Source organism: Leptonychotes weddellii, chromosome 1, assembly GCF_054177405.1.
Source record: "Leptonychotes weddellii isolate Sample4059 chromosome 1, ASM5417740v2, whole genome shotgun sequence".
In the NCBI taxonomy this organism is placed as follows: domain Eukaryota; kingdom Metazoa; phylum Chordata; class Mammalia; order Carnivora; family Phocidae; genus Leptonychotes; species Leptonychotes weddellii.
Window position 1 is genome coordinate 109,172,037 of NC_138369.1, and position 14,696 is coordinate 109,186,732.

General features: G+C 34.0%; 1 protein-coding gene across 8 annotated transcripts in view; it reads left to right on the forward strand.

Annotated features, from left to right (window-relative positions):
• ECT2 (epithelial cell transforming 2) overlaps positions 1-14,696 on the forward strand; it is a 60,141-nt gene that overhangs the window by 22,535 nt on the left and 22,910 nt on the right. For all 8 annotated transcript variants that reach the window (XM_081829686.1, XM_006733597.3, XM_081829693.1 and 5 more), the window contains 5 exons: positions 1,903-2,022; positions 5,893-5,961; positions 7,973-8,083; positions 8,734-8,830; positions 10,620-10,701. In XM_081829686.1, coding sequence (XP_081685812.1) covers positions 1,903-2,022; positions 5,893-5,961; positions 7,973-8,083; positions 8,734-8,830; positions 10,620-10,701 — 479 coding nt within the window. The remainder of the gene's footprint in view (positions 1-1,902; positions 2,023-5,892; positions 5,962-7,972; positions 8,084-8,733; positions 8,831-10,619; positions 10,702-14,696) is intronic.

Consider the following 14,696-nt stretch of genomic DNA (forward strand, 5'->3'; position numbering starts at 1 on the left):
ACCCCATCCTTCCCACCCCCCTCCACTCCAGCAACCCTCAGTTTGTTTCCTGAGATTAAGAGCCTCTTATGGTTTGTCTCCCTCTCTGGTTTCGTCTTGTTTCATTTTTCCCTCCCTTCCCCTATGATCCTCTGTCTTGTTTCTCAAATTCCTCATATCAGTGAGATCATATGATACTTATCTTTCTCTGATTGACTTATTTCGCTTAGCATAATACCCTCTGTTTCCATCCACGTTGTTGCAAATGACAAGATTTCATTTTTTTGATGGCTACATAGTATTCCATTGTATATATATATATATATATATATATATATATATACCACATCTTCTTTATCCATTCATCTGTTGATGGACATCTAGGCTCTTTCCATAGTTTGGCTATTGTGGACATTTTTAGCATGTCTTTTTATTCTAGGTCGAAAACTTTTAAATTTTGATGAAGTCAAATTATCAGTTTTTTTCTTTATAGTTCATGCTTTTGCTTTCATATTTAAAAGCTCTAACCTAAGCTTAAATTACAAGATTTTCTCTTATGTTTTCTTTTAAATGTTTTATGGTTTTAGGTTTTTTGCTTAGGTCTGTGATCCATTTTTAGTTTATTTTTTTGCCTAGGGCAAATGGTGTTTTAGTACCATTTGTTGAATGACTAGCCTTCCACCATTGGATCTGTCAAAAATTACTTGGTCATCTTTGTGTGTGTTGGTTTGTGGACGTTTTTCTATTCTATTAATCTTGTATGTTTTTCCATTCACCAATATCACAGTCATGAATACTGCAGCTTTATACTAAGGTGTTCTTTGCCTTTACATATAAATTTGTAGAATTAGGTTTTCTTTATCTACAAAAAGTTCTGGAATTTTGATTGACATTGGGTTAAATCCATAAATCAATTTGGGGAAGAATGGACATTTCTTACTGTGTTGAATCTTTTGATCCATGTCTTCATTTATTTAGGTCTTTGACTTCTTTCATTAGCTTTCTATAATTTCCAGCATCATGTACATATTTTATTATATTTATACTAATTTTAATTTTTTATTGTAAGTGAACTGCTTTTTGAATTTTGGTTTCCATTTGTACATTATTGGGATATAGGAATGTGATTGTGTGTGTTGAGAGAGAGGGAGAGAGAACATGCACATCTCTATGCTGACCTGTGACCTTGCTAAACTCATTTATTAGTTCTAGGTTTTCTCCTTTTATTTTTTTAGATTGATACAAGCAGCAATATAGACATAAACATGTCTTCTAGTTTGAAATCCAGTCTCTTTCTATTAAACCAAGTTTCTACACTACTATGTCAAGACATTTAATACTTAAGTGTATGTCTGGAAATAACTGATTGCTTATTGTCTTCCTTAGTAACCTGAATAGAAAGTAGAAATTACTCTTGTATTCTAACAATTTTAATGACTTGTAGAACTGTGTGATAAACTTTTATTAGATTCTTACAACATTTTATTATAAGAGTATATATGCGCACACAGATGTATAAATAAATAGGATAAAATAGAAAATGTTATAAGAAAAAAGGTCTCAAATTTAGGGAGAAGTATTTTTTTAATTACTTTTTTCCATCAACATCTCCTCTCTTTTTTTTAAGATTTTATTTGCGAGAGAGAGCAAGAGAGCGTGCACGCACAAGTGGGGTGGGGGGTGGCGGGAGAGGAGAGGCAGAGGGAGAAGCAGACTCCCGGCTGAGTAGGGAGCCTGATAAGGGGCTTGATCCCAGGACCCTGGGATCATGACCTGAGCCGAAGGCAGACCCTTAACTGACCGAGCTACCCAGGCACCCCTCAACATCTCCTCTGTTATCACTGTCTATATGTTCACTTTTTTTTTCCTTTTCCCACAATCTATCTAAACTAGTCTTTTTTTTTTTTTTTTTTAACCTTTTAGTTATTTCAAGTACCATTGGAAGAGGAAGGACAACGTGGTGGGCCTATCCTTGCACCAGAAGAGATTAAGACTATTTTTGGTAGTATCCCTGATATCTTTGATGTGCACACAAAGATAAAGGTAAATTTTATATGTTAGGTTGGTAGTAATTCTTTTTGGATTATGTTTATATAATGCTTTTTTCAGGTACTATTGATTGGCTCAATGAGTTTTGTACCTAAAACTTATTCCCTTATTTATTCCTTTGAATCATTTATGTCCCTTTGCTACAGTGCCTTATTAATATTTGTTGTTTGCCTGTTTTTTATTTTATTTTTTTTTTATTAATCCTGAAAATAAGGAATTAAGCCTTCTCATGTCTTTTCTATAGAGACATGTGGTTGCTAGTGCTAATTTTCTTACTTTCTTACTGTTCCTCTCAGGTTGTATGTTTTGTTTTGCTTTGGATTGTTTGAAAAACTGAAGCTGAAAGAGACTTAGAGACCATTTTGTTCATTTCTCTATTTCTGGTCAGATAAATACAAAAACGATATAAGACAATGCTATCTTTTTAATGATTTTTCCTTTCATGAAAGGTTTGTGATTTACAGGTATTAGTCTCTCATAGTTAAGTAATTTGGGGGCAGGTTTACCTGAACTCTTAAAAGTTGTTAAGCTTTATTTCCTCTTATTTTTCCTATGAGATGCTTGAGTAAACTGATCAGTTTTCTCCTCAGAACACCTTGTATTAATGTTTAGTCCATATTCCAATAAAAAGATCAATCTGAATTATAGAATGTTTTCAAACAAGTACATTAAGTCACTTTTGATTTTACTGCACATTATAAACAAAAATATAAATGATCTATAAGTTAATAAAAATGCAATTTATCAAACATATTTTGCACTTCATCAAAATCCACAGTCATATTTCAGTTATTTCTAGATCTAAAGGGAACTCTGAAGGAATCTTTATTTTCTTAAAAAGCTAACAAAGTTTCAGCCTAGTTTATCCTTGTTTCCAGTTAGGTTTCTGAACACTTGAAAAGTATTCTTGGTATATTTTTTCTTTCATAGGAAACACTGAGAGGCATAAAGGTAGAGTGGGAAGGCAAGTAGGTTTTCAGCTTGATGTTCTACCGCTAATTTGTGAATCAGTTTGAATATGTCAGTCATTTAGCTGGTCTGGATGTGCAAGTACTCTTCTAATATAAAATGTTATACTTGTTATGTGTACAGGATCATAATCTCAATTGAGAAAATCATGTTCTCTGATTCACTGGAGCTTTGGAAGTGATTGTCACTCTTTAGTTTTCTCATGTGTAACATAATTCTTTAAGCTTTTTCTAGAAAGTAGTATTAATAATATTTCTACTACTAGTTTTTTTAGCTGATTTCAGGTTTGTCACACATTTAAAAATTTCAGAGCATGTGGGGCTCTGGGGTGGCTCAGTCGGTGAAGCATCCGACTCAGTTTTGGCTCAGGTCATGATCTCGGGGTCATGAGATCGAGTTCCACATTAGGCTCCATGCTCAGAGCAGAGTCTGCTTGAGATTCTCTGGCTCTCCCTCTGCTCCTCCCTTCCCCTCACTGCTTGCACAATCTCCCTCTCTCTCTAAAATAAATAAATAAAATCTTTAAAAAAAAAAAAAAAGTTTTCAAAGCCTGTGTTCTTTTACCACGAAACCAATACATGTTGTCAAACATTTGTAAAATCAGGAGTAAAGAAGAATAGAAAATACCCATAATTTGGGACGCCTAGGTGGATCAGTCAGTTAAGTGTCTGCCTTTGGCTCAGGTCATGATCCCAGGGTCCTGGGATTGAGTCCTGTATCGCGCTTCTTGCTCAGCGGGGAGCCTGCTTCTCCCTCTGCCTCTGCTGCTTCTCCTGCTTGTGCTCTCTCTGACGAATAAATAAATAAATAAATCTTAAAAAAAAGAAAGAAAAGAAAATACCCATAATCTCATCACCCAAATTAAAAAAATTTTTGTATTTTCTTATTTTTTTATACATAGCAATTTTTTGTTTTTTGGCTTTTTTAAGATTTTTTTTTTTTTAAAGATTTTATTCATTTGAGACACAGAGATAGAGAGAGAGCATGAGGAGGGGGAGAGGCAGAGGCAGAGGGAGAAGCAGGCTCCCCGCTTAGCCAGGAGCCAGATGTGGGGCTCGATCCCAGGACCCTGGGATCATGACCTGAGCCGAAGGCAGACGCTTAACCATCTGAGCCACCCAGGCGCCCCAAGATTTTATTTTTAAGTAATCTGTACACCCAGTGTGGAGCTCGAACTTAAAACCCCGAGATCAAGAGTTGAACACTCCATTGACTGAGCCAGCCAGGTGCCCTCATTGTGGCCTTGATACACATTTCCTTAATGATAAATGATGTTGAGCATCTTTTCACATGCTTATTAGTCATTTTTATATTTGGTAAAATGTGTGTTTAGTTCTGTCACTCATTTTTTGACTGGCTTGTTTGTCATCTTACTGAGTTGCAAGTATTCTCTATAAATGCTAGATACAAGTCCTTTGTTAGCTATGTGTTTTGCACATATTTTCTCTCAGGCTATTGTTGGTTGTCTTTTCATTTTTTTAATGGTGTCTTTTGAAATACCGAAGTTTTTAATTTTGATGAAGTCCAGTTTATCCATTTTTTCTTTTATGTACTGTGATTTTGCTTTCATGTCTAAGAAATTTTGCCTAACTTAAGGTTTTAAAGATTATGTTTTCTTCTAAAAGTTGTATTGTTTTAGCTCTATAGTTAGGTCTGTAATCCATTTTGAATTAATTTTTGGGTAAAGTGAGGGTTCATCTTTTTGCATGTGGATATCCAATCTATTTTAAAAATTATATTAATACATTTAAAACAATAATAACTCATTATGTGGGTAGCATAAATAACATAATCTTTATGGAGAATAACTAATTTCCAAAGCAGAAATAGTGAGAAGAGTGACACTGTTTTACATTTTTTCTGTCTGGTTTAAGAGAAGACTTTCTCATATCTGCTTCTGAATTCAGTCTGTTGCAGTATCTCACACATCATGTAGCCTGTGGGAAACTCTACTGTATGATTTGAGAGAGTTAGAGTGGAAAAATCAAATAGAGCTTTAGTATTGTAATGAAAATAGCTTTAATCTCATGAATCCCACTAAAAAGATGTCCTGGGGGGCCTGTCGCTGACACTTGGAGAACTTTTGGTTATAAGAGCTTATTGATTAATTTCTACTTTAAAGTCACTTTTAGAATTTCAGTTAGGGAATGTATCATTTCTTGGCATCTCATTTTATCATCTGATTTGTGTTTTATTATCTTATAATGCTTTTACATGTCTTAATTTTTTATAAATATTTCATATTTTAGGATGATGATAGTAAAGTTTTATAGATCAGGAATAGGCAAACTATAGTTGATGGACCAAATCCAGTCAGTTTTGGACTTTCGTAGTTTTGCTTGTTTTGGTAAAGAAAGGTTTATTGAAACACAGCCACATTCAGTTGCTTATGAATTGTCTGGCTGCTTCCACAGTACAAGGACTTGTATTTGTACTTGTAACAGAAACCATATGGTCTGCAAGGTTTAAAATATTTACCGTCTGGCCCTTTAAGTAAAATTTGCTGACCTGTTAGAGATTACAGTTTCAAATAGCTGATGTTAAATAAGATGCTTTAGCAGCAAGATCGAAAGTAGTTTTCTGTAATTAATAATGACAATCAGCTTTATAGTTAATAGGAAAAGATGTTGAGCTGTCATATCAATTTGGAAAGTTAGGCTTAGTCTTACTGACTTGATACTCTTTATATTTTATTAATTATTTTTCAAAGGATATTTTCCTTCTAGTCAAAAAGTTAATTCCTTGTTAAGGAGAAAGAATGTGTTATATTAATTGTTTTGCACATCAAATGAAGATACTTTGTAAGGTGCTTCTTTCAAATATTTCAAAAATATTGAAAGATGTTTAAGGGACTGTCAAGTTCAAGCTTAAATGTTTCAATTTGTGCTCTTTTAGGATGATCTTGAAGACCTTATTGTTAATTGGGATGAGAGCAAAAGCATTGGTGACATCTTTCTTAAATATGTAAGTATTTTATTTCTTTTTTAGGATTTCAGGCTAAAGCATCATCTCATTAAGTACTCGCAGGGAATGACAGTTACTTGTTTAAATGTGAGAGTTTTCAAAACTTTGACATAGTTGTGTTTGTAAAATTATTGGAAGTGTTCTTCTGAAATATATTTGCTATATATAAGTTAACACTTTCTTGAAACCCCAAGGTCATTGTTAGGAACACTAATTGTCATACTGTGCTGTAATCATTTTATATATATCAAGTTATTTGCCTGTCACAGATTGATTTTTTTTTTTTTTAAGGTTTTTATTTATTTATTTGACAGAGAGATAGAGAGCACAAGTAGGCCGAGGGAGAGGGAGAAGCAGGCTCTCCACTGAGCAGGGAGCCAGACGCGGGGCTCGATCCCAGGACCCCAGGATCATGACCTGAGCTGAAGGCAGCCGCTTAACTGACTGAGCCACTCAGGCGCCCCCACAGATTGATTCTTTAAAAAAAATTTTCTGTAATTGAGGTTTTTTTCTTTATAGTTGACACCATTTTTTTGCTGTCATTGTGTTTCCTCTGCATAAAAGCTTCTAGTGAACTTTTTTTTTTTTTTTTTTTTACTAGGGTAGGAACCACATAACTTAATTTTATCAAATAAAGTAAATTCATTTTGAAAGAGGTGCTGTGAATAGGGTTTATAAGTGTCTATCAGTCTCTTTGAATATAATTTATAGGTTTCAATTCCTTGAGTTCTGGCACATACACTTTTCTGAAACCTTCTCCTAACTTCCATCCTTACCATGTAGTCTTACATGTTTTTTTTCTGGTTGGTTGAGAATTCCAAATATGCACATTATTGTCACATACTTTTTTCTCTTCTTTTTTTTGGTCACATCTTTTTTTTTTTTTTTAGTTTCAGAGGTAGAATTTAGTGATTCGTCAGTTGCGTACAACATCCAGTGCTCATTACTTCCAGTGTCCTTTTTTTTTTTAAGATTTATTTATTTATTTATTAGAGAGAGAGAGCATGAGAGGGGGGAAGGGCAGAGGGAGAAGCAGACTCCCTGCCGAGCAGGGAGCCCGATGTGGGACTCGATCCCGGGACTCCAGGATCATGAGCTGAGCCGAAGGCAGTCGCTTAACCAACTGAGCCACCCAGGTGCCTTCAGGCATCCTTCTTAATGCCCATTACCCAGTTACCCTATCCTCCCACCCTCTCCCCTCCAGCAACCCTCAGTTTGTTTCCTAGAGTTAAGAGTCTCTTATGGTTTGCCTCCCTCTCTGTTTTCATCTCATTTTATTTTTTCTTCCCTTCCCCTGTGTTGATCTATTTTGTTTCTTAAATTCCACATGTGAGTGAAATCATTTGGTATCTTTCCCTGATTGACTCTTCCACTTAGCATAATACCATATTGTGGTTCCATCCATGTCGTTGCAAATGGCAAGATTTCATTCTTTTTGATAGCTGAGTAATATTTCATTGTATGTATGTGTGTGTACCACATCTTCTTTATACATTCATCCCTCAATGGACATCTGAGCTCTTTCCATATTTTGGCTATTGTGTCACATATCTTTTTGATACCTGTTAGTCTCCTCAGTTAGCCAAGACATTTTCCCTTTTTTTGTTGTTGCGTTTTTGGGTAATGTAATTGATCTTTTAAATGGTGGTTTGGATTCATCAATAAATAATAGCATGTTCTTGGGTACTAATTACTATATTCTGAACTTACAGAAGTTTTTAAACTTTGTCATGTTTATGTCAATACAATAAGCATTAGTACACTTTCGATTCTGAGTCTTTGCTTTTCAAGTTTTAGGCTATGTGTACCAGTTGATGCATTTTGGTTAGCAATTAACTCATTAATGAGAAATTCATAAAATTTCTATATTTAACTTGAGAAGAAACTTATTTTAAATTTCTCTTTTGCATCCAGTATGTCAGATTTTGACTATTTATTATTTGGCTTTAAATTTCATTATCTAAGGGTAACATGTATAACAAATTAATGTGTTTTTTCTTCTTCTTCCTAGTCAAAAGATTTGGTAAAAACCTACCCTCCCTTTGTAAACTTCTTTGAAATGAGCAAGGAAACAATTATTAAATGTGAAAAACAGAAACCAAGATTTCATGCTTTTCTGAAGGTAACATGCGTTTCTTTCAAATAAAAAATCTGAGGATAATTTCTGAAGGAGTTCATTTAAATTATGCTTTTAGTAAAAATCTATCCATGTAAGAATACCTTAATGTTTAACCTGTTAACTTTAGCCAGACCTGAGAGTGGCAGTGATATTTGGCTTCAGAAGATTTAGATAGCAGAGGCCATGAGGGAGCTGAGTGAGTGAAAATGTTGTCTGTAGGTACTCATATTTTTTAAAGTTATACATGTTTTAGTTCTCAAACATTTGTCAGTGTGATTTGGTTTTGCCTTTAAGGATTTTTTTTTTCTTTACCAGTGCTTTATTTTGTTTATTCAATGGTATCAGCATACTTAATACCTCAAAAACTGTTTTTTCTTGTGAATGGTGTAGACTCAAGAGAAACTTAAGATGGAATTTATAGGAGTGTGCAGAGAAACTCACTTTGTGTTTAAGATGCTAATCCTTGAGTGGCCAGGAGGTCATTTCAGGTCCTGGAAGATTATTCAACCACAGTAATCTTCCAGAGAACAACTGCCACTCCATCTCTTCTATTAGTTCTTTTCAGGGCACTAGTGATAAGGTGTACTCTAATAAATGTAAGGCATTTAATCTTTGCAGAAAACCTTTTTTATTGTTAAATTAATTCCTTTCAGATAAACCAAGCTAAACCAGAATGTGGACGGCAAAGCCTTGTTGAACTTCTCATTCGACCGGTACAGAGGTTACCCAGTGTTGCGTTACTTTTAAATGGTACTTGTCTGATCTGTTTTCAGACTACTTTGGATGTTTTTTTATGGAATTGTTTTGCTCTAAAAATTTTGAAATTCTTTTCATTTTCATAGTTTTCTTAGATTTCAGCATTAAAGTTTATGTCTTACATAGAAAATACCTTTATGGATAATCTTAAAATCACAGGTACTACAATAATTAAGTCTCCTAAAATGCTTTATTTGTTATCGTATCAATTACATTGACTGTTATTTTAGTTTTTGTTTCTCTACCAAAAGCCTTACATTTATTTCATGGTGTGTCATTAAGTCAAAATCAATTTATATCCATGTAAACAAAATTCACCCACAAAAATCACAAGATGAGATATGATTCATGTCTCAAGTTATTTAGTCCTTCTCTGAATCTTTACAAAATCTGTGTACTTGATCTAATGCTTACTTTCTTTCTTAGATTGTGCAGAACACTCTTGAAGCCTGAATCCATTTATTCTGGAGCTTAAAGAGAGTTAATTTTATTTTTTTACAGTTAATTTTTATGAACAAATTTTGCCTCTAGCAAAAGAAAAGCATATGTATATGCCTTTACATTTAGCTGCCTGAAGTAGTGAATATTTTTAGGACAGGGTCAGTTTTTATATTTTTTAAAATTAAGTATGAAAACTAAATTACAGACAGGAATAAGTCTGTAATAAAGCATTTTGTTCCCCAAACCTTAAGCACATTATTATGGATAGCAGCAGATAAAGAGGCTAATTTTGTGACTGTTGAATCTATTTTTCTCTTTAAAATATTTTGGGTAATGTATGAGTTGTAGTAATTTAAAAAATTGATCATTTTTGTTGTTTTTAAGGTCATCTAATGTAGGTTAGAATAGCTAGTTTATAAGATGATTTCCCCCATCTTTAAAAGCTGTCCTGTTTTTTTTAGATTATAAGGAGACTGCATGAACAAAGCAGTGTGATTTAACTTTATAAAGCTTTTTTTTGGATTATTTACTTCATTATTTTTATTAAGTATATTTAGAAATCCATCAAATAGTTTCTAAGCCTTTCTCTTATGAGATCGGGTGGGCATGGTACTAGGGAACCATCAGATGGAACATGGCATAGGGAGCTTAACCTCTATAGGAGTCAAAGTGTCAGTGTGTCATGAACCTCTAAGTTAAACAAAACCTGCTTTCAAGGTTACCGAATGCTCTCTGTTATTGAGCCATGGGCCCCAACATGAAATACAACATATAATGACTTCTCGCTAATTGAGGATTGTGTGTTTTCATTCAGCACTATGGAGAGAGCCTGAGGAACCTAAGTGTCCCCAAGCTTTACTAAAAGGGAATTGAGATAGCAGTGTAAGAAAATCTGTACATATTCTGAGAATTTAGTCAATAAAATTGTGGAAACCTTAACAAATGTGTAAGAAGAGAGCTCCCAAGAGAACATGGAAAAACTTTTTTTGAAGTAAAGCTTAGATAATATCTTTAAAAAATTAATCAGCCTATATCAAAATGGACAACATTTTATTTATTTATTTTTAAAGATTTTATTTATTTATTTGAGAGAGAGAGAGCATGAGCAGGGGGAGAGGCAGAGGGAGAGGGATAAGCAGACAGGTCGCCGCTGAGCTCCCCGACGTGGGGCGCTATCCCAGGACCCTGAGATCATGACCAGAACCGAAGTCAGACACTTAACCAACTGAGCCACCCAGGTGCTCCAAGATGGACAGTATTTTGAAGTCAGATAAAAAAACTTATTTTTTTTTTTTTACTATTGTTTTTCTAATCATGGAAAAAAACCATTTTATCATAACAGATCTTAAGAAGCATACAGCTGAAGAAAATCCTGACAAAAGCACTCTAGAAAAAGCTATTGGATCACTAAAGGAAGTAATGACGTAAGTGCATTATTTCAATTTCTCATTGTTTTCTAGATTAAAATTGAAGTGTAGAACAATTAGAATCATAAATGAAGAAAAAATATCAATAGCAAATTTTTATAAAGTGTTATCTAAATTATTTTTCTAATAATGTAGTTACACATTAAAATGAGAGAAGTATTGTAAGAATACATTGATTAATCAAAACCATTTATTTCTTAAGGTATTAAACTATTATGCATAGAAAGTAACATTGATTGAGAAATTTGGTGATGTTATAAATGTACTTCTGGACATATTCTTCATATACCTCCAGGCATAGTGTGTTCTTGTCTTCATTTAAACTATGCAAATGTAACTCAGAAAGTTGACTGTGGTGAAATAAAAAGAAAAGATTTATAATACTTCTTTCACTTTTACTTTTGACTTTTTGTTTCTTACCTTGAATTTAATGGAGTATAAATTGATAGGGTTGGTTGGAAATGTATTAAAGTATAAACTCTGTGGAATTGACTTGGGTGATTGATGGTTAAACTTAGGCTAATTACTGTAGGTCTAACTTGGAGATGTAGCTCTAATCAGAAATCATCTTTTTTTAATTTAAATTCAATTAATTAACATATAGTGTATTAGTTTCAGAGGTAGAGTTCAGTGATTCATCAGTCTTATATAGTATAGCACCCAGTGCTCATTACATCACATGCCCTCCTTAATGCCCAGTTACCCCCCACCTCCCTCCCCTCCAGCAACCCTTAGTTTGTTTCCTATGATTAAGAGTCTCTTATGGTTTGCCTCCCTCTCTATTTTCATCTCATTTTAGTTTTTCTCTCCCTTCCCTCCCCTGTGCTCTATTTTGTTTCTTAAATTCCACATATGAGTGAAATCATATGATAATTGTCTTTCTCTGATTGACTTATTTCACTTAGCATAATACCCTCTAATTCCATCCCCGTCATTGCAAATGGCAAGATTTCATTTTTTTGATGGCTGAGTAATATTCCATTGTGTGTGTGTGTGTGTGTGTGTGTGTGTGTGTGTATACCACATCTTTTTAGGGGTCATGAGTTCAAGCCCCACGTTGGGTATAGAGATTATTTAAAAATAAATAAGTAAATAAACTTAAATGATCTTTCTTTTATTTATTTATTTTTATTTTTTACATTTTAATTTTTTTTTTAAGATTTTATTTATTTATTTGAGATAGAGCAAGTGAGAGCACAAGCAGGGGGAACAACAAAGGGAGAGGAAGAAGCAGGCTCCCCACCGAGCAGGGAGCCGGATGTGGGGCTCCATCCCAGGATCATGACCTGAGCCAAAGGCAGATGCTTAACCGACTGAGCCAGCCAGGCACCCCAGAAATGATCTTTTTTGATTATTATAATCAGAAATGAAAACTGTTGCTATTGTTTTGCCTCATGGAGGGTGAGGGCACTTTAACTTTTTGGACTTTATGTCATCAACATGTTTAATAGATCTAGTTAAATGATTTCTGAGATTTCCTGAGGTGCTTCTATATGGAACAGAGTTTCTTAAAATACTTAGCTCTAGAGAGAGGGTCCAGCAGTAGAATAATGTTCAAATTAGCGAATAACAGCTTCTGTTTTTGCTTATGTATATTTTATATGTCGATCACCCAGGTTTCATGCTTTTGCTTTGTTATTTTAGGGCCAGGATAATAGTTTTTTTCAACACTTCATGGTTTAACATACTCTGCACATAATTTACCTTGATCCTTTCAGCAAACTGAAGTAGACAGTCAGCGTTAACTTAATCTTCACAAAAGAGAAAGCTGAAAGGTTATTACTTGCCCAATTTACTTGTTTGGTGTGTAGAGTACTTTACCAGTATTATTTTGATGGTAGCCTATAGTGTTTGTTATTTATATATAATATGTTTTATAAACAAAGATTATAGAGTAACCTAAGTAGGGAATAGTCATTTGACCTGTTATCTCCCCTTAGAATATATCAGTTGGCTGCTTTAGGGATAATGAGCCATACTGATAAGACAGATGATTAAAGATTTCTTTCTTTTTCAACATTATTTAAGCTTTCTGAGAATTTAAGAATCTTTCTAATATATCCTTATCCTAAATGCTGTGCTCATAATAGGTTTTCAGTAAATGTTGAGTTATAGGAGCTGCTATTTTAATGTTGAATTGTGATGCTGACTTATAAACCTAATAGAGTTTGGCCACATCTGAGTTCTTGAGATTTTTGAATATTTAGCTTAGGTTTTAAATGCTTATTATGGTTGATTGAAACAACTATAATTTTTCAGGTAAAGGAAATAAAAGAGATAGTGCTTCAGGTAAAGGAAATGAAAGAGATAGTGCCAATTAACTAGTCCTTGCCATTTAAACAAACGAAAACTCCCTAAAATTAGATTCTTACAACTTAGTTACACATGCTTAGATTATTTATTGTTTTTAATTTTTATTTATTTATTTTTGAGAGTGAGAGAGAGAGCATGCACAAGTGGCGGGGAAGGGCAGAGGGAAAAGCAGACTCACTGCTAATCAGGGAGCCCGATGCAGACTTGATCCCAGGACCCTGGGATCATGACCTGAGCTGAAGGCAGACGCTTAACCGACTGCGCCACCCAGGCACCCACACATGCTTAGTTTATACAGATTAATTTGTTATAGATCTATGCTCTAGTAGCTTTAGTATGTATGTGTTTTTTATTTTTGTTTTTTAAACTATATTATGTTTCAAATGTAGTTTGATTAATTTTGGTATATATACACTCCCATGAAACCATCATTAACTACCATCAAGGTAAGGGACATTTCTGTCACCTCCAAAAGTTTACTCATGCCTTTTGGTAATCCCTTTTCCTGCCTCTCCCAAGTCCTGCTCATGCCAGGGTAACAACTGCTATTGTTTTTGTCAGTATAATTTGCATTTTCTAGGATTTTATCTAAATAGACAGTGACAGTATATTATTCTTTTGTCAGTCTTCTTTCACTCAGCATGATTATTTTGAGATTAGTCCTCACTGTTGCTCTTATCAGTAGTGCATTGCTTATTGTTGTTTTCCATTGTATGGATGTACCACAACTGATGTATCCATTCATGTGTTGGTGAACATTTAGATTGTTTTCCTGTCTCTGACTCTTACAAATAAAACTGGTCTGAACATTTGTGAACAAGTCTTTGTATGAATATATGCTCTCCATTCTCTTGGATAAATACTTAGTGGTAGGAATGGCTAGGTCATGTAGTAGGTGTAAGTATAATTTTTAAAAAATTGCCAAATTGTTTCCAAAATAGTTGTACTATTTCACATTCCTACCAACAGTATATGGTGAATTTCAGTGGTTCTCTGTCCTTACTAACTCTCGGATGGTTATTTTAATTTGTGAAATTTTAATAGATGTGTATATCTATTGATATCTCATTATAGTTTTGACTTGTTTCCTTTAATGACAAATGATGTTGAGCATTTTTTCATGTGCTAATTGCTTGGGCCAGAAGCTCCACCACAATGTTAAACAGAAGTGGTGAGAGTGAACATCCTGTTCTTGTCCTGTTACTGATTTTAGGGGGAAAGCATTCAGTTTTTCACTATTGAGTATGATGGTAGCTTTGGGACTTTTATAGATTCCCTTTATTAGATTGAGGAAGTCCTTATTTATTTCTAGTTTGTTGAGTGTTTTTATCATGAAAGGGCTTTGGATTTTGTCAAATGCTTTTTCTCTGTTTAAGTGATCATGTAGTATTTGTCCCTTATTCTATTGGTGTGGTGTATTACATTTATTGATTTTTGCTTGTTTACTCAAGCTTGTATTTCCTGGGATAAGATCTTGCTTGGTTATGGTGCATAATCTTTCTTATGTGTTGCTGGATTTGGTTTGCTAGTATTTTGTTGAGGGTTTTGGTGTGAATATAGATTCATAAGGGATATTGGTCTACAATTTTCTAGTGATGTCTTCTGGCTTTGGTATCAGGCTAATATTGGTTTTATAGACTACTTTGGAAAGTGTTTCCTTCTCCTGTTTTTTGGAAGAA